At 52.3% G+C, this 13,519-nt stretch overlaps 1 protein-coding gene across 1 annotated transcript in view; it reads left to right on the top strand.

The window, feature by feature from the left end:
* ATP2B4 (ATPase plasma membrane Ca2+ transporting 4) overlaps positions 1-12,405 on the top strand; it is a 43,675-nt gene extending 31,270 nt beyond the window's left edge. Inside the window, exons 18-22 of the mRNA XM_034069926.1 lie at positions 307-518; positions 1,123-1,230; positions 1,519-1,701; positions 3,769-3,885; positions 8,800-12,405. Of these exons, the coding sequence (XP_033925817.1) occupies positions 307-518; positions 1,123-1,230; positions 1,519-1,701; positions 3,769-3,885; positions 8,800-9,105 (926 nt within the window). The 3' untranslated portion in view covers positions 9,106-12,405. The remainder of the gene's footprint in view (positions 1-306; positions 519-1,122; positions 1,231-1,518; positions 1,702-3,768; positions 3,886-8,799) is intronic.
* Positions 12,406-13,519: the final 1,114 nt, after the last annotated feature.

Here is a 13,519-nt window from a genome sequence, read left to right as displayed (position 1 = left end):
CCCTTGTCCCAAGCCCCTCTCGAGCCTTTTTGTAGCCCCTTTAGGTACTGGAAGGCTTAATAATAACAGATGGGAAGCAGAAGGGTAATAAGGAAGAGGGGTTTTAGTTCTAGAGGCAGGAAAGCAGCTTTTCAACATCTTTAAGCATTCATTGGGGGACTCCAACTGGGTCAAGGGATCATCAGCAAGAGCCCATGGTCCTAATTCCCCCTCCCGCAGTGCGAAACAGAAGTGAGGAGCCAGGTTCTCACCTTCTCTCTTCCCTGTCCTTCCCCATCCCCTCCCCGGTCCCACTTGTCTGCTTAGGGGAGAGGTTTTTTGACATCGACAGCGGCCGCAATGCCCCGTTGCACTCACCACCCACCGAGCACTACACCATCGTCTTCAACACCTTTGTCATGATGCAGCTGTTCAATGAGATCAATGCCCGCAAGATCCACGGCGAGAGGAACGTCTTCGAGTCCATTTACCGCAACCCCATCTTCTGCTCTGTGGTGCTGGGCACGTTTGCAGCTCAGGTGAAGCTTTGGGAATGAATGGTGGGGCTGGGATGGGACTGTGCCACAGGAGGACCGGTGTTTGCTGCAGTCGCTGCCCTCAGCTTGGTTCTGTCCCTTTTATTCTGCTCCAGCAGCTTGCTGGTGACACAAAGCCTGGTTATTGGGGTCTAGAGTGTGTTGGGAGGTGGCAGGGCCAGGCAGTGCCTCTCTGGTGTCCTGTGAAGTTAATAACATAGGTCATAGATCATTGAATGGTTTTGAAGTTCATCCAGTTCCAACCCCTTGCCATTGGCAGAGCTGCCTCACACATGTTGCCCAAGGCTCTGTCCAACCTGGCCTTGAACATGCCATGGATGGAGCAGTCACCACTTCTCTGGGCACCCTGTGCCAGCACCTCAGCACCCTCCCAGCAAAGAGCTTCTGCCTTATCTCCAACCTGAACCTCCCCTGTTCCAGTTTAAATCCATCACCCGTGTCCTGTCTGAGGTCCTTGGCTCCTCCTGTGATCCCTGGGAGGGGGGGAAGAGCTGTGTGGCCTTTAGGGGACCCTGTGGTCCCATGGCTGCGCTATGCCAGCCCCTGCAGCTCCGTAGTGTGTGACTTGTTCTCTCCTGTGCTCTAGATCCTCATTGTGGAGTTTGGGGGGAAGCCGTTCAGCTGCTCCGGGCTCACCCTCAGCCAATGGTTCTGGTGTATTTTTATCGGAGTGGGAGAGCTCCTGTGGGGCCAGGTAAGAGCCAGCCTGAAGAGCACCCCATGTGCCATGCACTCGCAGCCCAGCCTGCCTTGTCCTCCTTGTCCTCCCTGGTGTTAAGGCAGCTTTGCAAGGGGGGATGCTCCATTCGAGCTCCATCCCAGCAGTGAGGAGGGGAGGTTGTGCATCTGCTCCTTGTTCCCACCCTGCTTCCAAGCAGTGCTCTGCGGGTGTCAGCTGAGTCCTGGCAGTTTGTTGCTTGCCTTTGGTGGTGGACTCCACGCTTGCCCCAACGTGCAAGCTAAGGAGCTGCTCTCTCCCCAGCTCATCTGCACTGTCCCAACCAGCCACCTGAAGTTCCTGAAGGAAGCTGGCCATGGCATCACCAAGGAGGAGATCCCAGAGGAGGAGCTGCCTGAAGACGTGGATGAGATCGACCATGCTGAGATGGAGCTGCGGCGTGGGCAGATCCTGTGGTTCAGGGGTCTCAATAGGATACAGACACAGGTACTGTGGGGCAGTGGGGACGGGGGGGGCTCTTCCTTCTCTCTCTTTCCTTCTTTCTCTTTCTCTCCAGGGGCTCTGCCTGGAAAGAGGCTGCTGCTCAGAGGATGCCATCACCTCCTGGGCTAGACTTCTCCCACCACCTGTGCCTTTCTGGTTGGGAAACCAGGACAGCCTGGGTCTGGGCCAGGGGAGGCACAAACCTGTTCCTATGTGGAACACAGTGTCCTGCAGCCTGAGGCCGGATGTGCTGCTGATGGGCACCTCATGCAGCACAGGAGGGTGCTCAGAAGCTGTGGGGTCAGGGCACGGAGCCTCCAGGGCTCTTGGAGGTGTCAGCTCTGAAGCTGCTCCTGGTCACTGTGGGGCTGCTGCTTCCAGAGGGGAATGTGCCCAAGAGGAATCTGCCTGCAAGAGAGCCTTGCTGCTCTCACTCCTCTGCTGTCCTTCCTGACAGCTCTTTGGCCAAGGGCTCTTGCCACCCCTCCCTGCCAGTCTGCAGTCCTCTGGCCTGGAGCTCTTGGCCGCATGGCACACAAAGGGAGGAGAATCCATCTGTTAATGTGGTTTCTACATCAGCTCTTTCTCCCTGACTCAGTTTTTGCCTGAAAGGGTGCGTTTTTGAACCCTGGAATGCTGCTGGGCAGGGCAGGGGGAGCTCCCTGCAGTGAATCACTGTCTCTTGTCTTTCCTCAACACCGGGGCAGAGCTGCCCCATGGAGGAAAGCTGTAGGTCTCCCATGTCCCCTGGCATGCAGGGCTGCTGTGAACCTTCTGTTCATCCTCCTCTGCCCCTCCAACAGATGGAGGTCACCAGGGTGGCCCAGACATGGAGCGAGCACAGCAGCCGTTCAGTGCTGTGTTAACTTTGCTTCTCTGTGAGCTCTTGTCTTGATGCTTTCATGATGAGGGAGAGCCCATGGTGAGGGGCAGAGGGGCTTTTGTGCAGCCCAGGGCAGTGCATGGGGCTGAGCTGACAGCTCTGTGTGGCTCGTTCACATGAGAGATGTGCTGGGAGCACTGGGCTGCTCTGGAAGGGTCCAGTTGCATATGAACAGCCCCAGTACCAGTGGCCACGTGTGCCGCTGAGGCTGAGCCTCACAGGTATCTCCCTGCAGCTGGAATGGATTTGGGCTGAAATGAGCTCTTGCAACATGAAGAACGTTCCTGGATGCTGGCACGTCCTGGAGCCTCTTGAGCAGAGCAGTGAGCAGGTTAACCCGAGCATCCTGGGGCTTCTGTCCTGACTCGGTGTGTGTTGGAGAGCACAGGGCTCTTCCCTGCAGGACTCCTGTGCACTCAGGAAGGGAGGTCCCTCTATGCAGGGGGATCAGCCTGGAGGAGTGAAGCAGTGTGTAAAACACCTCCAGGGTGAGCGTGAGGGGCTGGAGGAGGTGTCCCTCCCTAAGGAGCTGTGCAGCCGAGGCTGTGCTCTGGTCAGGATGGGGCTGGAAGCCACAGTGGTACCTGGATGCTGCTCGGTTCCTCTGGCCTCGGTGTACAGTGACAGAGGAACTGTGGCTCATCCACTGAGGGTGCTTCCCTGCCGCATCCCTGCGAGCCCTGTGCAGAGCGTGAGCCTGGGGCAGAGGCTGGGACACCTCCCAGCATGGCCGGCTGCCATGGAGCATCGTGTGTCCCAGGATTCAGCCTCTCCATGTGCATCCCATGGGCTGAAGGCCCAGAAACCCTTCCCAGTGCAGTTTTCCAGACCCCCGGCTGCCAGCTCACACCTCTGCCCACCCCTCTCTCTGTCTCTGCTCCTCCTGCAGATTGTCGGGATAACCCAAGGTGTTTCCTCTGTCGCTCCCTCCCACCACAGCCTCCTTCTTGGTGGTGGGATAAACCCTGAGCCTGGGACCTCTCCTCTGCTCCCAGAAATGCCAGCCACAAACCCGGTGTGGGTTTATGGGAGTGCGGGGTGGGGGGCTCCCTCCTTCCCACCTCTCCATCCTCCTTCTTCCTTCCTGTCCCTGTGTGTCTGCCCAACCTCCCTGCTCCCTTCCATCCCCATCCCCTCTCCCTGTCTCTGGCCGGGGCGACGCTATCTCACTCTCTGGTTCTTTGCAGATGGACGTAGTTTACACATTCCAGACCGGCGCCTCCTCTTTGCAGGGAGCCCTCAGGAGACAACCTTCCATCGTGAGCCAGCACCACGATGTAAAAAATGTTTCTAGCCCAACCCATGTAGCTCTTTCCTCCGTCAATTCCACTCCCACCACTTCTGCTGTTGCTGCTGCTGCTGCATCTCCTCCTGCGGGCAGTGAGTGATAGTCTATTACAATGCATGACTTCTAATAACCACAGAGAGCACCTGCACCAACCTAACCCAGCCTGTTCTCTCTCCCTCTAAACCTTGACTCACACTCATTTCCCAAATGAAGGATGGGGCGGGAGAGCGTTTTGAAAAAGGAATAGTTTTTATGCAGTTGCATCTTTAACCCTGCTCCTTTCCCCCCACCCCATCCCTTGTTGCTTCCTCCAGTTTTACCTCTTCTCCTCCTTTGCAGGACTGATGTTTGAGTCCACCCTCCTGAGGGGGGCCAAAAATTGGTGGTTCTAGTTAGAGAACCTTTGTGTTCACGAGCAGCTAAAAAGCATTGCTGTGAAAAGGGCACACTGCACCCAAGAGGTGTCATTGCCTTCCCATGCGGCTCTGCCCAGCCCTGGGATGCCCCAGCAGGGCAGGGATGGGCAGAGACGATGCTTTACCAAAGCTGTTTGGAGGCAGAGTGGCTGCTCAGACCCTCCCACAGTACTGAGTGTGCTATTGGGATGGGCTGAGCCGTGGTAAGGGGCTGCCTGTGTGCTCCCTGCCTCTCGCATGGCTGTGAGAAGGGCTCTTTGCTCCTCCGTTGGGAGAGCAGCCGGTTACCGCGGCTCAGCCAGCCCATGGTGATGCATCAGAGCTGCCCAAAGCCTTGCAGCTCAACCTGCTGTTTCAGAGCTGGCTTGTAAGCAAGCAGCATCCCCATCCTGCCTGTGAGCTTGCATGCTGTGAGATGGGGCTGAGTGAGCCCTGGAGCTCGGCAGGGACAGCACCAGGCTCCACCGGTGCCCAGCTTGTTCTGCACACACTGAGAACCAGCGTGTGCAGACCAGACACACGCGACTCTTGCATGCAAATGGAGATGGAAAACGTGGCCCTGCTGAACACCAGTGGGAAAGCTGGATCCTGGATCTAGCTGTGGGCTTCCAGTCCAAAGGAAAGCCCTCTCTGGTGCAGGGCCCCTCTCCGTGTTCATTGTGATCTGTATGGACGGGCTTGGGAGCACATGAGCGTGGATTCTCTCTGCAGGGCTGTGCCAGGCTGGCTGTAGGTAGTGTTTCCCTCCTGGATAATTGGCTTTTTTATTGCACAGTCATTTTCTGTGTTCTGCTCTTATTGAAGAAAGACCCTTGGTGACTCTTGGACTAGCTTTCAGTCTGCACTGTTTGTGCACGGTGGGAGAGAAGAGAGAATTCCTGATCATTTTGTTTTCTCTCTATTTAGCTGATGCTGATGCTCGAAGTTGATTCTGTTTAACCCCAGTGTTTCTGAAGCAGCGCAGCTGCCTTCTGTTCCTGACTGCATCCGTGCACCACCGAGACTTCCTAATGGGAAGGAAACCTGCTTAGAGGGGTCTCAGGGTAGTGGGCTTGGGTGGGTGAGACCAAACCATGGCTTTTTTGCAGTCTGTGGATGAATGTTCTCCCTGATACGCAGCAAGGGGCTAGATAACTTGGATAGCTTGTGCCTTTCCAGGCAGCAAACAGCTTGACAAGAAGCTAACCCAGGTTGCTAAGTCTTCCCTCTGTTTCCTGCCTGGACTTCTCTCTGTTTCCCTCTGCTGCTTCCCTCTCCTCTCTCTATTCCCTCCCTACAGATTAACAGTGTCCCTCTGCCATCCACTGCACTTTTGAGGGATGTGCCCCTCTGGAGTGCTGGAGGAGAAGGAATCTCAGCAATGACCCTCAGGAGATGGTTTGCAGGGCTGAGCTGGTCTCCCATGGGGGTTTTGCCCTGCTTTGAGGGAGCTGGGCAAAGCAAGTCAGGGTCAGTGGTGGAGCTGCTGCTGGCTTCCCACAGAAGATGTCATTCCCATCTCCACGTGAGCAGTGGGGTTTGCCCAGCACATTGTGGTGCTGCAGGGCTGGTTGTGAAATGAGAAGGATGGAGGCTGTGCAGGTTGTGGGTGGAAAGGAGGGAGGTGGGATGTTGGCTCGGTGGGGAGCGTTTTGGTTTTGCTCTTTCAGAAGGCAGTTCCTTACTGTTGGATTCCTTTGACAAGGGAACAGCTGAATTAATTTCACAGCAGTTACTGACAGAGATGGTTAAATCAAAGTAAGAAGAGCTTGAGGAAAGCCATGGCTTAAGTTTATTGGTAGAGCAGTGATGTTTCTTGTGAGCAGTGATGAAGTTCATTGAAGGCAGGGATGTGGTAGATGGGGTCTGGACTCACCAGTGCTTGAGGCAGTGAGGCAGGTAGGGCTTCTGTGAAGTTATTCCTGCCTCTAAGCTTGTAGCAGGCTGCCCAATTCACTTGGGCTCTCTTGGTTGTGGTTGGTTCAGTTGGGTTTGCACACTGCATTATAGGGGCAGGTGCTTTTATCAGTGCTTGCAGTTGCTGTTGTTAAGGTGTGGATGATGTGACAGGTTCTTGGTAGAAGGTGGCCTGCTTGGTGGTCTCCTTTGTGCTGTGCATTCACACTGAACACTGAATTTACCCAGGATCTGCCTGTGGGGGTTAGTGCAGCAAACACAGCTCTGGATCTCTGTTCCCAGCTACATAAACCATCCCTTTTGCAGGCCAGCTGGTGCTCCAGCATCCCGGGGGGTACCTGGCCCACACTCCTCTCCTCATGAGTGCTTGTCATCCAGCTCGTGTGTGTGTGCATTGGTGTGTGCAGAGCTGGTGTGTTTGTTTCCAGCTGGGATGTGCTGAGCCCCGTGCCTGGGGGTGCCACGTTGCTGCCCCAGGGAGGGCAGCACCATCTCTGAGCCAGATGGGGAATGGATTCAGCCCTCCCGAGAGGGGAGCCCTGGAGCATCTCCCAGGTAAAACCTCCAGGGATCCAGGCATGAGACTCTGGGTTACCTCTCAGGTCTGGTTTTGTGAATACTCTGTGCTGATACCAGAGATCCCCAGGAAGCTCTCGCTGGCTGTGCTGGTTGGCAACTTCCCTCCTATCCTGCCTGTGTACCAGACTGAGGTGGACACTTTAACCCAGCTCATCTCACCAGGAAGAAGGGTGTCTTCTCTGTTCACCCACCAGATCTACAGCCCAGAACACACACACATCTTTATCTGCCTCATCAGCTTGCAAGGGGATATGTGAATCAGTCTCTCTCCAGCAGCTCTGCACTCCTTGGGCAGTGGTTGGGTGATGGGGAGGTTCTCAAGGTGTAGCTTAGGGATGCTGCGGAGGAGCACCCCTTCTGTGGGATGTGTGATCTGCTCCTTTTTGCGCCCCAGCTTCAGTCCCCAGGGATGCCATGCAGGGAAAACGGTGGGGACTGGGTTCCTTGGGTGGTGAGAGCAGATGAAGGTAGCTCCTGCTGCTTCCACGGGGCAGGAGATGGAGCAGGATGACTGGCACTGCTACAGAGAGGTGTTAACCAATGTCCCTGCTGTGCCCAGGGATGCTGAACAAAGTCTCACAGTGTTCTGGAGGCATTTCCTTCCCAGAGGAGAAGTGGAACAGATCTCCCGCTCCCAGATGACCTCTGCTTAGCAGAGTAAAGACTTCTCTTGCTGTCATAAGACACATGAGAGCTTGTGCAGGATGCTTCGTGCTTGCTGACAATGCTTCCTCCTCTAGAAAGGCAAGAGATGTCCCAGTTCCCTTGGGAGACCCTGAGCTGTTCGGTTTGTTAGCTCTGCTTCAGAACCCCACATACTGCATCACTCTGCTGCAGTTGATGCTATCTGACATCTTTCGGAGTGATTATAGCCCCAGTTCACCCAGGACAGCTGGAGCTCTGCTGCACTTGGGATGCACAAGTCATTGTCTCATGCATGTCAGTGCCTGCACTGGGGCAGAGGGTTCTGCTGCAGCCCTATGGTGCTGCCACCTCCTGCCCCTCTGTTCACTGGGTCTGATGCTTGTCACCCATCCATCCAAACTGTGACTTGGCTGCAAGGGAGGCCAAGAGCTGGAGGCCTCAAGGCTGGATTTCCAGAGGAAATGGAGGGATCAGTGAATCCATCACTTGCTTGTTTCCAGACCTCTCCATTCCAGTGCTATGGAGGTAGCAGAGCCATACCCCAGTTGTCCAAACCGGGCTCTGGATCTGCTTGGAATACACTGAGTCTGGCTTGTGGCAGGGCTGGCAGCCTGTGGATGTGTGGCCAGGCTTTCTAGCAGAGTTTGAGGTTGTTTCTCATGCAGAGCATCCAAAAGAACAACGGCCTTTGGAAACTGCTGGGTCTTCTTCAGCATGTAGGGAAGGATCCAGAGCTTCAGCCCAGGATCCAGGTGGCAGCTGTGTGGGCAAACTCGCACAGATCTGGCTTCCTTCTTGCATGTTTAGCTGGGTCCAGTTTTAGTGCTCATGGCATCCACTTGGACCTGCTGCTTCACATGGGCTTGAAAAGTTTGTGACACCTTTTTGAAGCCCATTCCTTTCTATAGGTCTAAACCCAAACTAGAACACACACACACGTGGCTCCCACAGTAGTTTTTTGCTGTTTGTCTAACCCACCTCTTTTTTGAGTCGTAGTTCCACTTGTCCTCGTTTGTACACACAGATAACGCGTGCGCACCCATAATGACAACTAATGCATTTTGGCTTCTGTTCATTGGAAGTGATCTGGGGGTTGGTTGTGGTTTTTGAGTTGTTTTGTGTCTTTTCTTGCAGCTTCTGAAGTCGCCCCATAGTCGGTTGATTCCCCATCACACACCTAGTGCCTGAGTCTGATCCATGCTGGCCCTCCTAGTTCACCATAGATGTTTCATTTCGACTTAGCTGTCTGCTCAGTGGTGGTTCTTGTTGTTGTTGTGCTTTTTGTTTTCTTGTGTCTTTATGAGTTACTTTGACTTTCTCCTGGGAGCTCTGGCCCCTCCGAGCAGGTACTGACCCCTCTTCTGTTTATCCCCCCCGCTCCTCGCCTCCGGCAGATCAAAGTGGTGAATGCGTTCCGTAGCTCCTTGTACGAAGGCCTCGAGAAACCCGAATCCAGAAGCTCCATCCATAACTTCATGACTCACCCAGAGTTCATCCTGGAGGAAGACGAGCCTCGAACACCATTCCTTGACGGCGCTGAAGACGACCCCGAGACTGACGGACTCAAAAAGCGAGGTGGGGGTATCCTGGGGGGATCTACACCCCTCAACAGAAATAACAATGCAGTGGACAGCGATCAAGCTGAGCTCACCGTTCCAGAGCCCGAAAGCCCCATACACAGCTTGGAGACATCAGTTTGACCTTAGAACTTTGAACCCCCTCTCCTCCTCCACCTTCGCCCCTCGCCCTGTGTGACACCGGCACCAGTAACTGATCACACACTGCGGTCACTTCGTGTCAAACTGCTCATACGTATATCATTTTGGTGTTTCATTTTGGGGGGGGTTGGTTTGATTTGGGGTTTTTTTGTTCTATTTTTTACCATTATTTAGCAGTGGGAACCAGAGTACCACGATGCTGGGTGTTGGGAGAGAGGCGAAGCCAAACTTGTGCATCTCCATCCCTCATTTTCAGTGGTACTCGCCCAAGTGAAGCAGCCAGGTTATTTCCTCTCCGAGAGTTGGGCTCCATGTGTCTGATGTTTGGGGGGGGGGGTTGTCACATTGCAAAATGCATGTTCAAAGGAAGTTCAAGTTGTAGTCTTAAACGCACGTGCTCAGCCTCGGGGCTGGGAGCATTTGTGACTTTGATTTTTTATTTCTTCTTTTTCTTTTAGGGTTTTGTTGGGGTTTTTTTCTTCCACTTGTGGTTTTTAGGGTTTTCTTCTAACAGTGGGGTTTGTTCTGTGCTTGTGGGATTTGCCCCCCAGAACTCCCCAGTGGGAAGTGGGGGAGAAATGACAAATAAATGAAAAACCAACCCAGCCAGGGGAAGGTGTTTACTCACAGGTTTGACAGATACAGGGATGTATACACCAGTCTTCCACCTTGAAAATGGTACCTAGCCTTTGCAGTTCCTCCTCCATGTGTATGCGCACACACTCCTCTCTCTGTTTCCATTGGTAGATCAGGAATGAAGGTGACTTGGCTGTAACCTTGCTGGATGTAAAAAGCTTCTGGTTTCTCTACAAAGCAAGGCGGAGGTGAAGTGGCAGTAGAAGGGTGGTGAAGGAAAAGCCCACGGTTGTGGGAAGGGCTCCTTCCTGGGGAGTCTTAGGGATTAATCTCTTCTGCTTTTGAAGAGCTGTGAAGGGAAGAACCTTGCAAAGGTTGAACAGCTCCTGCCAGTGAGAGCAAAGGGACTTCTGCCTGTTCTGGCATGTCTGTAGTGTTGGGTTAAATAAGCCTTTTGCCTTGGAGTCCAAGCTCTGGTTAACTGCCGAGGAACCCCAGAGGATGCTCCAGCCATGCCCACCAGCTCTGCGCATCGCTGCCCAGGTGTTAGCAGGCTGAGTGGAGAACAAGCATCAGGTTATTTACCCTCCAGTGGGTCAGCCTCACAACTGTGGAAGGGATAAGTCAGGTTCAGTCTTTAGGCAGTGGAAGGGGAGGAGGCTCTAGCACCCATAGCAGGACCCTTGATTTGCCTGAGGTGGCAGGTTGGTTGGTTGGCTGCAGGTCTTCCAGTGAAGGTGCTGCATGGAGGCTTTGCCTTGCTTCCTACTTTCTTGAAGGTCATCTCTTCACCCTGCATCCTGCCTCACCTTGGTCTCTTGTGACTATTTGGCAGGAGTCCTGTTTTAGTGGACCAGAGGCCCCCCCAGTGTCCTCTGAACTTGACCCTCTTGTGAAGCCATGGGACTGAGCAGGAGGCAGCAGTTTGCTTTGCTTGGGTTTAGTTTCTTCCCCTTGCTGGTGCACCCCTGGTTACTGGCCCCAGGCAGGCAGGGCTGGAGGAAGCTCCGCTGCCTTCTCTCCTTCATCCTGTTTGGCTTGGTTGGAAGCAGAGAGAACGTGGTTGTAACTGGCTGTACCACATCATTGTGTTTGCCTAGCCTCCATCCCTGGAAGCAGAGAGCTTTGAGCAAGAGGGGGGGGCTGGCTGGTTTCTTCTTTCCTTTCCTTTCTGAACGCACAGCAGAATCTCCCGTGCCTTCTCCAAGCACTGCCTGCAGCACCACCTGCCACTCGAGGGCCCAGTTCTTTGCCAAGAAATAAGTGTTCCTTAACCACCAACACAAACCAAGTGTCTTTGTTTTGTTGCCAGCCCAGCACCAACTCGTCCCTTCCTTGGGGTGGGAGGAGGGAAGGACGAGCTCACCCCATTCCTGCCCGGAGGAAAGGTCCTTCTCCCAGGTGTCCTGCCTCGGTGCTGGCAGAGGGGGGGAAGGCTGGGCTCTACACTGCCAACAGCAAGAAGCAATTGCCACCACTGCCCATCTCAATTGCAAATTCAATGTCAAGCCCCCTGCCCTCCCCGTTCCTTCCATACACGAGCTGAGACCTACCCTGGGCAGGGCAAGGGGGGTTATTGCCAAGTGGCAACAGGAGAGCCAAAAGGGGTGGTTCTGGGGTTTGAGGCTGTACTAAAGGTGACATTGCTTCAAAGATCACTTTTTTTCTATGTTAAATATTTGAGAAAAAAGAAAAAAAAAAAGGTGAAAATATGGTGTTCTTACACAGAAATATTTATTAAATACTTTGGGGGGGAATGCACCAATTTTCTTTCTTTTGATATTTTTTTAATACCTCAGACCTGTTGCAAAGACTTAAACCAACAACAAAAAGCCAACTTTGGAGGCTCTCAAAGTTGCTCCCAGAAGGTTGCCACAAGGGTCTGGTTGGTCCTGAGTTGATCTATTTTTGTTGTTCTAGTTTCCACATTAGGGGTGGGGGGGGAGAAAGAAGAATTCTATATAAATATTATGCAAAAAAAAAAAGATATGAAAAAATATAGTTTTCTTTAGCTCAGAAACTGATATTTTTACGTCAGCCATATGTATTTTGTTTAAAAGACAAAAAAACTAACTAAGCCTTGAGTCGCGTGGCTGTGTGACAGCAGTTCACAGGCGGATGCCAGTCAGCTTCCTTTTCTCCAAGCAGCCATCTTTATACTAGATGTTAGTTGGATGACAGAAATGGGGTTTTTATATATATATATATAAATTATGTTGGTATGGCTGGTTGCTTAAAGTATCAGCGTTTATTGTGCATACATCCTTCTCTTTGGGGTTTTTTTTCCCTGTAAAGTATGTTTTCTATTTAGTTTCTGTGATATACTGGCAGCAGATTGGGTTAAGTTATTGAGGATGTTACAAAAGAGTTGGGGGAGATTGGTGCTCTACGTTGAAAGGCATGGTCAAGCAGCATGAACTTGTGGGGACTCTCTGCAACATGCCTTGAAAAGGGGGAAATATATATATATATATTATTATTTTCTGCTTTGTTTGAACTGCCACGAGTGTGCACGGGGGGAGAGTGCCATGCCCGACAGGAACCGAAGTCATACCCTGTGCTCCGTGTTAACTTGCCTTGGAATGCTTTGTTATTAAAACACTCTGAACATATGTTTGCATCCAGTTCTTAATACCAGTAGGGTCGCTGCTGGTGGTGGTGGTGGATTTAATGTGAAATAAATTGGCAGATTGGTACCAAAGACATTACACCACGTCCCGTGTGTGTTGCTGAACCGGCATTTTTAGGCATTTGCATTCTGTGATGAGGTTTCCTTTGATTTGCACAGGGGTTTTACTTCAAAGGTTTTTGTGCAATAAGCTTGGAGGAAACTTTTGAAACAATCTCAAGAAGGAAACAAACTAAACCAACTTTTAGCATGGGCAGCCTCTGGCTTTCCCCAGTCGAGGAGAAGCCATCCTGTAGTGCTCAGCCCCTTCAGAAATGCTTCTCGGGGGTGACACGACATTGGGGTGAATGGAAAAGCCCCATCCCAGCTCCAGGGATGCCGTTGCCCTCCTGCGGGGACCAAGCACCTCAAAGAAGAGTCCCTGCAAGCTTTGTACCTCTTGGCGCAGGACAGATGTACCCGTCTGCCATCGCTTCTCACTGCTTGGTCCAGCTCCTTCAAGTTTATCAAGCCATGGAGCACGCAACCCATAAACCATCCTCCTGCATCCCAGCCCTCCCCAATGGGGCTCGGTGATGGGGGGACCCCTCTCCTACCTGCAGGGCAATGCCTGGCTGTTCCTCTCCAGCATCTCTCTGCTACCCTGCCATGGAGCTGGGCTGATGTCTGGCTCTGCCTCCGTTATCCTCCTGCTCAACAACAGAATGGAGTTTTCCTTCAGCAAAGCCCATGGCTAAAACTGCCTTTAGTTTATTTCCTCCCCTTAAATAAATATATATATATACAGTATTAAATCAACATTTATGTGTGTGTATATATATTTACGCAATGCTCTCACAACAAACCTTTCTTTTGAAGAGGGCACGCAGACCTGAGTTGTTTTTTTTCTTTTCCAGTAACTAAGTATAATAAGCACTGGTATTTTTGTACAAAACCCCCAAAAATACAAAACAAAAGACTATTATGTGGTATGCATGACATTAAAACAAAAAACAATGGTGGTTTCAAAGCAATATGTACCCTGGTGTGTTTGCCATATCCTAGAGTCCAGCTTCAAGTGCACCTGATCTGTAATGCATTTTGATATTAATCTCTATGTACAATGTTTTGCATGTAATTTATATGGTTCTCGGGGAGAAAAACCAAACTTGAATGAATTGTCAGTTGGTGGCTTCTGAGACAACAGACTCC

This window comes from Melopsittacus undulatus, chromosome 16 (genome assembly GCF_012275295.1).
Source record: "Melopsittacus undulatus isolate bMelUnd1 chromosome 16, bMelUnd1.mat.Z, whole genome shotgun sequence".
Lineage (NCBI taxonomy): Eukaryota > Metazoa > Chordata > Aves > Psittaciformes > Psittaculidae > Melopsittacus > Melopsittacus undulatus.
The sequence above is the reverse complement of the archived record's forward strand: the minus strand, read 5'-3'. Positions and strand labels throughout refer to the sequence as shown.